Source organism: Theropithecus gelada, chromosome 11 (assembly GCF_003255815.1).
Source record: "Theropithecus gelada isolate Dixy chromosome 11, Tgel_1.0, whole genome shotgun sequence".
Lineage (NCBI taxonomy): Eukaryota > Metazoa > Chordata > Mammalia > Primates > Cercopithecidae > Theropithecus > Theropithecus gelada.
Genome location: NC_037679.1, coordinates 40981594 through 40996067, shown reverse-complemented (window position 1 = coordinate 40996067; position 14474 = coordinate 40981594). Strand labels below are relative to the sequence as shown.

The window sequence follows — 14474 nt, the reverse complement described above, 5'->3', positions numbered from 1 at the left end:
TAGGGAATTTAACCAAGTTACATTCATGATAATAGGTAAAATTTTTGTCCCTGTTCAGGTTATTTATTTTATGCCTAATATATTTTCACATTTTCAACTTCTGTTTTATGTTTGAAACCATCCAACTTCGTATTTTTAAAGGTAATCTTACTGTTTATATATTCCTATGGCAACACTAATTTACTATGTATACTTGGAAACATTCTTTTTACTTCTTTCTGACTTTCATTCTTAATCTTGTTGACATAACTGCTTAGAAATGAGCTGTTGTCTCTTTGCAAGTGATATCTTCTTATTTTAGATAAAATGTGCTTCCTGGATATGTGTTTTATTTTTTATATAAAATCAGTTCAGGAAACACAACCATTATTTCTTGAAATACTGCCTGTTGTTTAGTATGTGTTTAATATATTTTTTGAATATTTTTTACTTTCCCTACTTACTTTTTTTATTACCTGCTTCTGGGATGCCAATAAGATGCTCACTAGACTTCTCATTCTGTCCTATATAAATATTAATATCATTTTAATACATCTCTTTATCTGCATGACATATTTTAGTCATTTCTTGGGATATATATTCCAGTTTGTTAATTCTCTTTTTGACTCTTTCTAATCTACTATTTAAGCAATTCAGTGGTTCTTTTTATTTTGAAAAATTACATATGATTATTTCTAGAAGTTAATTCCTCATTGTTTTGTTATGGACTATATTTTAAAAAAGGAATTCATCTGTAGCCATTCTCTAACATCTGCAGTTTCAATAGCTCTAAATTTTAGTGTCTAAATATTTTTAAAAATTTTTGCTTTGCTTATCATGGATACACAGATAACACTTGTCTATTTTTATGGGATACATGTGATATTTTTATACAGGTATACAATATGTGTGATAAAATCAGGGTTATTGGGATATTGATAGTCTTATGCACATTATTTCTTTGTGTTAGAAACATTACATTTTCACTTTTTTATTACTTTAAAATATACCATAAATTATTGTTAACTATATCCACCCTATAGTATTACTGAATACAACATCTTTTCTTTTTTAATCAAACTGAGTTAGTGGGTGGACTTCTTTTGGTGACCTTTGATAATTTGGTAATCTTTGATATATTTTATTTCTTTATTTTATCCATTGAGAATCTAGCATTACACAAATTGGAAAATCTTTCTTCCAGAGAGGATTTGTTTCTGCCTTTGCTGGCACCAAAACTGAGATCATTTCAGCCTTTGGAGATTCATAGTCAGGGGGGAATCACAGACTCTACTGCTCTACTTCATCCCAACTGAAACTGAATATTCATTCAGCAGTGTTATCAGTGTCAAATGTCCTCAGAGCAACCCATTTCTTTAGAGCTATGTACTGTTCCAGCACCAAATCACACTTTGTGTTTTCACTGTGAGGAGAGTAATTAGAGACCTCATGACCTCTTGCAAAATCAACTGTGCCTCATGATAAAATTCTATTTAGGATGTACTATAGTAGACCTGTAGTCAGAATGGTCTATCAACACTCTTAGTCACTGATAATGTGCAAAGCAGAAGGCCACATTAACTATATATAAACATTTATCATTATTTTCTACTGCAATCTTTATTGCTAGAATCTAAAAACTATTGGGAATGTTGGTGAGCTATGCTTCCTTCTTTACTGAACATTATACTTTGCCTCTTTTTTGAAAATATAAAAGAATTTTTGCTTTATAATTTCATTTATATATAGTACAAAACAGGCAAAAGTGATTTAATCTCTTAAATATTAGAACTGATATAAACCTGTGTCTCAACAATTTCACTCCTACAAATATACTCAACAGAACTATAGCCTTAGGGACAGTGAATTAGTGGGGGCAAAAGGGGTTTCTAGGGGGCTGGCAATATTCTGTTTCTTGATCCAGGTGTTGCAATGAAGGTGTATTTTGTTTGTAAAATTCCACTGACTTGTGCACTTATAACAAGTATGTTTCTTTAATAAAAATATATTTCACAAAATAAATTAAATTTGGAAGAAGCAGCTGGGGAATAGATTGTTCCTGTGAATGCGTTTGACCTGCTGCTTGAGTCTGTACAGGATAAAACTTATGTAGCCGGCCGGGCGCGGTGGCTCAAGCATGTAATCCCAGCACTTTGGGAGGCCGAGATGGGCGGATCACGAGGTCAGGAGATCGAGACCATCCTGGCGAACACAGTGAAACCCCGTCTCTACTAAGAAATACAAAAAATAGCCGGGCGAGATGGCGGGCGCCTGTAGTCCCAGCTACTCGGGAGGCTGAGGCCGGAGAATGGCGTGAACCCGGGAGGCGGAGCTTGCAGTGAGCTGAGATCCGGCCACTGCACTCCAGCCTGGGCTACAGAGCGAGACTCCGTCTCAAAAAAAAAAAAAAAAAACCTTATGTAGCCACAAGCCTAGATCATAAATCCAGACATGAAACATGGGGAATAATAACAATATTGTATATTGTAAATCATGGCTTTTTCATGAAGCTCAGCAAAACAGTATCCCCAATCTATTTTTTTTTTCTTCTATGATATTTTTCTGCTCCATTGAGCAACCATAGATGTAGGAAAAGAGATCATTGCTAGCATACACAGGACTGGTAGAGAAAAATTAAAAACTAAATATATTTGGGAGTTTCTTCTTAATATTCTACCCACCTGGAGTTCTTGGGGCTTATTGAGATAGCTAGAGATACTCAAGGGGACACTCATATGGACATACCCTGTCTAATCTATGAAGACAGAAAACAGATTTACATTCAAAATCTCTGAGGAAATGTTTCAACCTAAAAGGCGTCATCATCTAGGAGTCTGGGGGCACCTTTAAAGAGGGTGAACAAGTGGCTACAATGAGGTGCTTGCATGTCAAACTTATGGACCTCAGTCTTCATTTAGTACAGTAAAGGAAAAAACAATGGGGAAGAAGAGAAAAAATGCCCAAGATTCTAACTATAGTCTGAGATATGTGGATCATGTATATTGCCAAATATCTGGTGGTCATTCTTCCAGTTCCCATTGATTGGCATCTTCGGAGCCAAAGAATTCTGCATAAGAACATGAAAGTGTGGGCTAAATTTATCATATCAACTGAAATCCAATATTATTACTGAGAAATATTTGCTTAAGGTCTTTGTTTTGTTTCTAGGGGATTTTAATTAATTAAGTTTAGATACAGGGGTTGCATATTCTTATTTGTTACATGAGTATGTTGCATACTGGTGAAGATTGGGCCTCTAGTGTGTCCATTACCCCAATAGGGAACATTGTACCCAATACGTAATTTATGAACCCTCACCCCCCTCCCACACTTTCTTCTTTTAGAGTCCCCAGTGTTTATTATTTCCATCTTTATGTCCATGTGTATCGATTGTTGAACTCCCACTTAGAAGTGAGAACGTGCACTATTTGGTTTTCTGTTTCTCAATTCCCTTAGGGTAATGGCTTCCATCTTCATCCATGTTGCTGCAAAGGACATATGATTTCTTCTTCTTTTTTTTTTTTTTTTTGGTTGTGTACACTTTACCCTGTTTAAGAATCTCAGAGGTCACCAGTTAGAAACTTTTTAAATGTGGTAAGGAATTTTGTTTCCAGGACTTTTTTGTTGTTAATTTTATAGGTTATATTTTACTCATTGTGTGAAATTTTTGTGATTTAATATTTCTTTGGAAAATATATAAAATAGGAAAATAAATTATAATCTTCAGATTATCTAGGAAAACACCATTATCATTTTAAACTATCCAATTCCTCTACTACACATATTTACTGATATATTTTCATTTACTCTGCTTATTGATAATCTATTTTCATTTAGGAAATATATTTTTAAAATAAATGTATATGATCAATCTAGAAATTCAAATATGTTTAAAAATTGGAAATCAGAGAAAAAGACATAAAATTTTAACACCCTGATGTAACAACTACTAATACTTTGATGAACCTTGTTCAAGATCTCTAAGTACACACACACGTGCAGATATACTATTTTCATGAGAGTATATTGTGTAATATCATGTTATGTGTGCTATTCTATAACTACCTTTCCCCTCAGCAGTATGTTCTAAACTACACAGAGAAAACCCTTTTAAAATAGTATCTTAGAATTTTGAAATAAAGATAAAGCTCAAGGGAATAGTTGAGACAAAGTTGAGATATACAAATAGAGTTGATGAGAATAAATGGAATAAATGTTTTCATCTTTTCATGAGCTTTTTAAAATTTGTCTTTATAAATTGTCACTTTTCATTATTTGGTTTATTCTCATACATTCTTTCATAAATGTATACATTAGGCATTACAGCTGCTATTGAGAGCCCATGATTTTAAGTACTAGAACTAGATGTTGGAAAATAAATGCAGCCTTGCCCATGAGACGTATCAACCCAATTAGGAGGAAACAATTAAACATATTAGCAACCTATATAGAAAACACCCAGGCTACAAAGAAGAATTCGCAATTCTTTCTGAGAGGAAAACAGTCCAAACATCTTTAAGAAGAATATCTGAGTTGAGTACTGATCATGGGAAATGTTTGCTTACCTGGTGGACTTACAAGTCTCAAAGTGAGAGAAAAAATATGAAATAGTATCTGTTAGTCAAGTGACAGTAATTTATTAGATTCAGTAAATCAAGGGTATAAGAATATTAAATCATAGGTAATGGCAATAGAACTAAGTTAACCTAATTAGTGAAATGGTTAAACAACTAAAAAAGACATTTTTTTTCTAATTCAACAATATGGAAAACAAATGATGTCATTAAAAATGGGCAAAGGACATAAATAGACAATTCTCAAAAGAAGACATAGAGACGGGCTACAAAATGACTGACTAGATGCAGCCAGTGAGCCCTGCTCCCACAGAATGAGATGAAGTTAATGAGTAAACCAACATAATTTGGGCAGATCTACAGAGAGAAAACACCAAGAATACATAGAGAGGTGATGCTGATGTCAAGGCTGAAGAGAGAAGAAGCTGGGAACCCTGTACAGCCCTAAACAACTCCTGGGGAAGGAGCGAGTGAGGAGAATGAGAGATAGTCTACCTCTGCGGCAGACCTCTGGGATCTTAGCTACAGCAAACCTCACATACCCCAAGGACGTATGAGCTGGCAGGAGGATCTGCCCAGGAAGTAGGCAGACATCAGGCTTCAGCTAGTGCAGAGCCCTAAGGCTTTTGTTCTTGAGGCAACTCCAGTAAATTGCAGCCATAGGCACTTATTCCCTGGAGATCCCCATCTCTCTCCTAGAAGCCCTAGCCCCAGGTGACCACAAAGGCAGGAGAGAACAGTGCAGGCTTTCCTGTGGGATTGGGGCATGTCTGTCCTGCAGGCCCTTCTGCATGCCAGCCCCTCCCAGGGATCCTGCCTAGCCATCCCAAAGGAGCATGGGCACAGTGCAGCATCCAATGCCCATCCTGAGTGCTTTGCTCCATCTGACTGCTTTTCTAGTGACCTAGGAGTACTGCAGATACCCCAGTGTAGCTGGAGCCAACTTTGTGCCCTAGGGATGTAATGTGCAGCTCAGGAGTGCTGAGTGGAGATCTGTGGCCAGCAATCAAGTGAGGGAGAAGCCCTCAGTCTAAGAGCGCTGAGAAGGGTAAGAAATGGGGATTCAAGGGCTGGTGCAGGAACAGGGTGTGCATTTTACTGCAGGGATAGTCCAGAAAGTATGAGGCCTATCTCCCTGCCGCAGCTTCTGCCTTAGGGAACCCCGTAGCCCAGAACACCTAGTAAAAGAAACATGAGCATGGCACCAGTGATCAGAGGGGGTTCCCTGAAGGCCCAGGAGAAGAGCTAGTGAGGGAATCATGTCTCCCCTCAACCCCCACTACAGAGCATGCCAGCAAACACAAGGAAATACAAAAGAGCCGCGTGGCTAAGAGGCTTTCTACTGGTCATTACTCTTAAATACCATCTAGTGTATCACTGCCCAAACCACAACACTAAAAATTATTCTGCTAATATACACCCCTGAAAACAAGTGCAAGAATTTGCTCACAAATAAAGATCCCGTATGAGCCTTGACCCTCTGAAAGCATTCAGAAACAAACTGAGTTGACTATACTCAGCTTACACCCCAGTTAAAGAAACACCAGTCCCCTCAGTTAGGAAAGAATCAGCACAAGACTGGCAATTCAAAACACCACAGTGTCTCCTTATCTCCAAATGAGCCCACTAGCTCCCCAGCAATGGCCTTCAACCAGACTGAAATGCCTGAAGTGAAAGGCACAGAATTCAGAATCTGGATAACAAGACTTAGCTATCATAAATATATATGCACCCAACATTGAAGCACCTAGATTCATTAACAAAAGTTCTCCTTGACTTACAAAAATACTTAGATAGCCACACAATAATACTAGGAGACTTCAATACTTCATTGAAAGCATTAGACCAATCATTGAGGCAGAAAAGCAACAAAGAAAGTTTGGACTTAAACTCAGTACTTGACCAACTGAACCTAATAGACATCTATAGAATACTTCACCCAACAATCACAAAGTATACATTTTCCTTATTTGCACACAACATATTCTATGATTGACCACATACTTAATCATAAAGCAAGTTCCAATAAATTCAAAAAACTCCAATAATACCAAGCACATTCTCTAATCACAGTGCAATAAAAACAGAAGTCAATATCAAGACCATCTCTCAAAATTACACAAGTACATGGAATCCAAGGAATCCAAGCAATCAAGTTAAGCAATCTAAGAACTGATAGCCATTTTAAGAAAGAACAAAACTAAACTTCTGGAACTGAAATATTTACTAGAAGAATTTCATAAGACAGTTGGGAAAAATATATATATATAGGAAATATATATATTTGGAATATATATGTATACTTGGAAATATATATATACACACACACACACATATATATAATTTTTTTTTAAATGGAGTCTCGCTCTGTTGCCCAGGCTGTAGTGCAGTGACATGATCTCAGCTCACTGCAACCTCCACCTCCCGGGTTCAAACAATTCTCCTGCCTCAGCCTCTCGAATAGCTGAGATTACAGGCACGCGCCACCATGCCCAGCTAATTTTTTTGTATTTTTAGTAGAGAGGAGGTTTCACCATATTGGCCAGGCTGGTCTCAAACTCCTTACCTTGTGATCCATCCACCTCAGCCTCCCAAAGTGCTGGGGTTAAATATTAACAGCAGAATAGACCAAGCTGAGGAAAGAATCTCAGAGCTTGAAGACCGGTTTTTGAGTCAACTCAGTCAAAAATAAAGAAAAAATAATTTTAAAAAATGAACAAAACTTCTGTGAAATATGGGATTATGTAAAGAGACCAAACTTACGACTCGTTCGCATGCCTGCAAAAAGAGAGAGAGTAAGCACCTTGGAAAATATATTTAAGGATACCGTCCACAAAATTTCCCCAGTCTTGATAGAGAGGTTGACATACAAATTCAAGAAGCACAGAGAACCCCCTGGCTAGATACTATACAAGATACAATCCCCAAGGGACATGAATATCAGATTCACCAAGGTCTATGTGAAAGAAAAAATCTTAAAGGCAACTAGACAGAAGGATGAGGTCATGTAAAAAGTGAACCCAATCAGGCTAGCAGCAGATGTCTCAATAGAAATCTTACAAGTCCACAGAGATTAGGGGAGTATTTTCAGCATCTTTAAATGAAAGAAATGCCACCAAGAATTTAATATCCCATCTAACCAAGCTTCATAAGTGAACAAGAAATAAAATCCTTCTCAGACAAGCAAATGATGAGGGAATTCATTACAACTAAACCAGCCTTACAAGAGGTACTTAAAAGGGTGTTAAACACAGAATTGAAAGAACAACACATGCTACCACAAAAACACACTTAAGCACATAACCAACAGACACTATAAATCAATGATGCAATCAAGTCTACAACACAATGACAGCATCAAAATCTCACATATCAATACTAACCCTGAATGTAAATGGGCTAAAATCCTCATTTAAAAGACATATAGTGGCAAACTGGATAAATGATTCCATTGTCTACTGTCTTGAAGAGACCCATCTCACGTGTAACAACACTCACAGGCTCTGAGTAAAGGGATGGAGAAAGATCTACCATGCAAATGCAAAATGAAAAAGAGTAGAAGTCACTATTCTTATTTCAGATAAAACAGACTTTAAATCAATAACTATTAAGAAGGACAAAGGCTCTCTCCTCCCGCCGCCCAAGATGCCAAAAGGAAAGAAGGCCAAGGGAAAGAAAGTGGCTCTGGCCCCTGCTGTCGTGAAAAAGCAGGAGGCCAAGAAAGTGGTGAATCCCCTGTTTGAGAAAAGACCTAAGAATTTTGGCATTGGACAGGACATCCAGCCCAAAAGAGACCTCACCCGCTTTGTGAAATGGCCTCGCTATATCAGTTTGCAGCGGCAGAGAGCCATCCTCTATAAGCGGCTGAAAGTGCCTCCTGCTATTAACCAGTTCACCCAGGCCCTGGACCGCCAAACAGCTACTCAGCTGCTTAAGCTGGCCCACAAGTACAGACCAGAGACAAAGCAAGAGAAGAAGCAGAGGCTGTTGGCCCTGGCCGAGAAGAAAGCTGCTGGCAAAGGGGATGTCCCCACTAAGAGACCACCTGTCCTTCGAGCAGGAGTTAACACCGTCACCACCTTGGTGGAGAACAAGAAGGCTCAGCTGGTGGTGATTGCACATGACGTGGATCCCATCGAGCTGGTTGTCTTCTTGCCTGCCCTGTGTCGTAAATTGGGGGTCCCTTACTGCATTATCAAGGGGAAGGCCAGACTGGGCCGTCTAGTCCACAGGAAGACCTGCACCACTGTCGCCTTCACACAGGTGAACTCGGAAGACAAAGGCGCTTTGGCTAAGCTGGTGGAAGCTATCAGGACCAATTACAATGACAGATACGATGAGATCCGCCGTCACTGGGGCGGCAATGTCCTGGGTCCCGTCTGTGGCTCGTATCGCCAAGCTCGAAAAGGCAAAGGCTAAAGAACTTGCCACTAAGCTGGGTTAAATGTACACTGTTGAGTTTTCTGTACATAAAAATAATTAAAATACAAATTTTCCTTCAAAAAAAAAAAAAAAAAAAAAGAAGGACAAAGAAGGTCACCAAATGATGAAGGGTACAGTGCAACACGAAGACTTAACTATCATAAATATATATGCACCCAACATTGAAGCACCCAGATTCATTAAAAAAAAAAAGTTCTCTTTGACTTACAAAAATACTTAGATAGCCACACAATAATAGTAGGAGACTTCAATACTCCATTTAAAGCATTAGACCAATCATTGAGGCAGAAAAGCAACAAAGGAAGTTTGGACTTAAACTCAATATTTGACCAATTGAACCTGATAGACATCTATAGAAAATTCTATCCAACAATCACAAAGTATACATTTTCCTTATTTACACACAACATATTCTATGATTGACCACACACTTAGCCATAAAGCAAGTTCCAATAAATTCAAAAAACTCCAATAATACCAAGCACACTCTCCAATCACAGTGCAATAAAAATAGAAGATAACATCAAGAAAATCTCTCACAATTATACAAGTACACGGAAATTAAATAACTTGCTCCAGATAACTTCTGGGTGAACATTGAAATTTAAGTCAGAAATCAAAAAATTCTTTGAAATTAATGAAAATAGGGGCACAACTTGCCAAGATCTCTGGGATGCAGTTAAGGCAATATTATGAAGAAAGTTATAGCCCTAAACACTTTAACCAAGAAGCTGGAAAGATCTCAAATTAACAATCTCATATTGCACCTTGAGTAAATGGAAAAAAAGAAAAAAAAAAAAAAAGCATACCGGAGGTGGGGAAGGGTGTGAGGGTGAGAGGAGTAAGTGAAGAGAGAGGTTAGTGAATAAGTATAAAATGACAGTTAGATAGAAGAAATAAGTTATAATGTTTCCTACCAGGCTAGGTTGAGTATAGGTAGCAACAATATATTGTATATTTTACAATAGGTAGAAGAGAGGACTCGACATACTACCAACACATATAAATGGTAAATACTTAAGGGGATGGATACCTCAAATATCCTTGCTTGGTCATTACACATTCTATGCATGTAAAAAAATCCTCACAAAAGACTTTTTTTTTTCCAAATTCATTTCCAGTGCTATGTAACTCTTTATATTATCAGTTATATCACATGACCTCTTGCTATGATGGTTAGATTAGGTATTCATTTCAGTAAACACCAATATGTTCTAATTAAAACGCCTTCTGAGAAAATGGAATGTCACATTTTTAAATAGAATTTCAGGTTGCTATAGCAACTAATAAAACTGTCACTATTTATTCTAAATAAGATAAAAAGCATCCTTAAAGATAGCAAATCATTTTCAAAATAGCTTAATATCATTTAATATCTTTAGTTACTGATATTAAATTGAATTACATTAACAATTAGATGAATATTTCATGAGTGAGAAATTGCAGAGTATGTATCAGAAAAGAGAGAAAATAGAGATATCCTTAAAAAGCTTAATGGGTTAGTTGGAGACAAATGTTTAATGTACCTTCTGCAAAAGAGGAGACAGTTTCTCTTCACAGATCAGATCATCTGTTAAATTCAGATTATCCCATAACAGTAACTTTTTGTTGTTGTTGTTCCCATGGAAGCATGAGTGGGGTTAAGTGAGGGAAACAGCATAACACATTCTGGAACTATGTGGCTCCTGGGGTCAAATCCCTGCAGGAATCCTTGTCTCTTTGTTTCAGACCTTGGGATGTAGGAAATAAAAGGCAAACTGTAAAAGAGTGCAAGTATTTTTAAATATGTTTTATAAGATGTAACTAATGCAATATAGAATCTTAGAGGCTTCCTGATATCTTTTGAAACCTACTTTAATAAAATTTTAAAACATGTCATCATGCCCTTACTACTTGGTAGTGACAGAGATCCCCTAGTATATTAAAAGAAGCAAAGTCAGGAGCTTATGATCAGAATCCCTTTAAGGGTTAAGAAGAATGCCAGCTAAAGATCTCCAGGGCAAGTTCAAGGCCTAAAAGCAAATTTCAAGCTTTACTAGTAGACTAATGGATACCATCATGCTCCTTCTTATTTTTAAGGAAGCAGCATAATTGCTATATTATCCTAGTTCATCTTTCTCTGGCCTCAGTTTACTTATCTACAAAATGGAGAAAATATCATCTACAGCAAATGAGGAAATGATTTTAAGGATTCTAGCACAGTGCCTAATATACTTTGGTTCTCTTCTTTTGCCATTCTTTTTTAAGCTTTTAACAAATCCCACCCTGTCATAGAAATTTATAAAAGAAAATTTTTACTTATGGTTACAATTTTGGACTAAAGGAAGAGCTAAAAACTCTTGCTTTTTTTTTTTTTTTTTTTTTTTTGTCCCCAAAGGAGAAGACCACCCATGGCAAAGCTAAGTAATTGATTTTGTCCATAAAAAGATGCAAAAAATTTCTGTGAGATCCTCTTGTCTTATCAGTGCTTTCCTGATTCAATATGTACATTTAAGAATTACCATCCCTGTAGTTTTGCTTTTATCTATTTTATATTTACCAAAATTATTGAGTGTAATTCTTCCTTTATAATGTTTTATTTTAATGTTTAAAAGATTTGAAAAATTTAGCTGAAGATCCTTCGTACATACTAATGTCTTTCAAGGTTAGTCATTTAGCTGTGACAATTCCTAGAACTCTTTAGGTTGAAATAACAGAGATATTAATTTCCTCTTCTTTCTTTTTTTTTTTTCTTTTTGTAGAAAGGAGATCTTACTATGTTGCTCAAGCTGGTCTAGTACTCCTGGGTTCAAGTGTTGCTCCCCCCTTGTTCTCCCAAAGTGCTGGGATTACAGAGATATTCATTTCTTATAAATATATCTCCGTGAAAATATTTTGTATGATAATTTGAAATATGAACTTGATTTTTAAATATACATTTCCCGGATTAACTTTGTTAATGAACATTAATTTTGGCAATACTTGCTGTAAGGCATGTGCTTTCTCAGGGAAGATAAAGTTTGAAATATGATTAAAAGGCAAACAACAAATCCAGCCAGGCATTGGAAAGAATTGGTATGAGAATGAAAATGTTGTTTTTAAACTAGGACTTCACATTGTATTAATATTTTAACAGTACTAAAATTAAATAAAATAATCTCTGTTAGACAAAAGTGACCCAAGAAACAGATGAAAAAAATTAAAACTTGTATGTATGGATAATTAGTCCATATTAGTTTCAGTATTCTAAAAGAAAGAAAAGCTCTTTTCTTAAAAATTATTTTCTGGGCCTGGCACAGTGGCTCACACCTGTAATCCCAGCACTTTGGGAGGCTGAGGCAGGTGGATCGCTTGAGTCTAGGAGTTTGAAAACAGTCTGGGCAGCAGGGCAAAACCCTGTGTCCATAAACAAACAAAAATATACAAAAATTAGCCAGGCATGGTGGCATGTGCCTGTAGTCCAAGCTACTTGGGAGGCTGAGATGGGAGGATCATCTGAGCCAGGGAGGCAGAGGTTGCAGTGAGCCTAAATCTCACCATTGCAGTCCGGCTTGCATGACAGAGCGAGACCCTGTCTCAAAAAAATAATTTTCTGCAATGTTAAAGGTAATTATCCAGACATTGTGAGGTGACAAAGTATACAGTATAAAAATCAGATGCTAGAGTTAGAAAAATTTAACTATTAATCCCACATCGGCTGCATACATATTGGGTATATTACTTAATTTTTGTAAACTCCAGTTTTCTCAACTGAAAAATGGAGATAGTTAACTGTGAGTAGTTAATTAAATAAAAGAGATAATATAAGTGACACCCTTAGCAAACACTGTGTATTGCTGATGGTAAGCAATCAATAGTTGTTATTATTACAATTATATTTCTCTTATTTTTTCATACAGTAGTAAGCTCAATAAAATTAAGTACATAATTTACTTCATACATCTATGTCCCTTGCAGAATTAACTTGTAAGTGATGGAAGTAGAGCCAGAAAGGAGGCTTCAGGAAAAATACAAAATTTTCATCTCCACTTCTACATTGATCTGAATGAGTATGTATTAGTTTTTAATAACCATTAGAAAAAGATAAAATATGTACTCATACGTTTTCTAAGGAATCTTATAATAAATGAAATAATCAGCTTTTGCCCTAATATTATATTTAAGTTATTTAGGGGGTTGGGGGTGAGGAGGAGGGAACAAAATGCCTATGATTTCCTTAATTGAATATCTTAGTTTTAAAAATATCTATATATCCTGAGTGCACATATATTGAAGGCAAAATACTCTACACTTACTCCATAAATGCTTTGAAGAACATAATAGTAATATCCAAAGTTTAAAAACTAGAAGGTAATTTCACCACAATATCGAGATATATCTTTTTTTTTTTTTTTTTTTTTTTGAGACGGAGTCTCGCTCTGTCACCCAGGCTGGAGTGCAGTGGCCGGATCTCAGCTCACTGCAAGCTCCGCCTCCCGAGTTCATGCCATTCTCCGGCCTCAGCCTCCCGAGTAGCTGGGACTACAGGCGCCCGCCACCTCGCCCGGCTAGTTTTTTTTGTGTGTGTTTCTTAATAGAGACGGGGTTTCACCGTGTTAGCCAGGATGGTCTCGATCTCCTGACCTCGTGATCCGCCCGTCTCGGCCTCCCAAAGTGCTGGGATTACAGGCTTGAGCCACCGCGCCCGGCCTATCGAGATATTTCTAAATACCATGTACAGATGGTGTCAGACTTATGATGGTTTGACTTACAATTTTCCACTTTACGATGGTACAAAGCGACAGGAATTCAATAGGCTCCTTGGCTTAAGATGAGGTATGTCCAGATAAACCCATCCTAAATTGAAAATATTTTAAGGCAAAAATGCACTTTCAATATAGTATATTTTCAATTTAGGATGGGTTTACTGGAATGTCACCTCATGATGATTGAGGAACATCTGTAATTTGTAATTAAGTACTGACATCAGGTAATATAGGTAATTATATACATCTTCTCTAGATTCATATAATAACCATTTTTTTCTCTGCATTTATATGACTTAACATATAAAGGGAAATGGTTACAAAATGCAGAACACTTTAATCCATAAATTATTTGGGAAAAAGCTTGTTAAGAAATTAGAAAACTTTTTAAGTGAGGGTTTGCCGTGCATTGTTCACTGCAGGTGATCTCTCTCAGCATGCATTCATCACAGTGGTTTACCTGTTTTTGTATTTACAGTGCTGTGTCCTTTAAAAGATTTTTAAGCCTCAGAATGAGTTTGTGAGTTATATCATTAAATTTGTAAATTTCTCTTCTCAAACCAGATTGTATATTCCCAAAGCATAAAGTTTCTTTTCACCTAACTTTAAATGAACATCAGTAACTAATACTCATGACTGCTTGATTGGATTAAACTGAATTGCATGAAAGACTCCTAGAGTCTGATTTTAGCAGTCTTAGAGATTCTTATTCTAACTCTACTATTAATAAACTATGGGACACTGAACCAGTTGC

General features: G+C 36.6%; 1 protein-coding gene across 1 annotated transcript; it reads left to right on the top strand.

The window, feature by feature from the left end:
* Nucleotides 1–8182: 8182 nt before the first annotated feature.
* LOC112634661 (60S ribosomal protein L7a) lies at nucleotides 8183–12236 on the top strand. Its single transcript, XM_025402336.1, has 2 exons — nucleotides 8183–9018; nucleotides 12202–12236. Exon 1 carries the CDS (start codon nucleotides 8199–8201, stop codon nucleotides 8970–8972), a length of 774 nt encoding a protein of 257 aa, XP_025258121.1. The 5' UTR covers nucleotides 8183–8198; the 3' UTR covers nucleotides 8973–9018; nucleotides 12202–12236.
* Nucleotides 12237–14474: the final 2238 nt, after the last annotated feature.

What these genes read in the sequence shown, in the direction of transcription:
- LOC112634661 (XM_025402336.1), top strand. Translation starts at nt 8,199, where the DNA reads ATGCCAAAAGGAAAGAAGGCCAAGGGAAAGAAAGTGGCTCTGGCCCCT.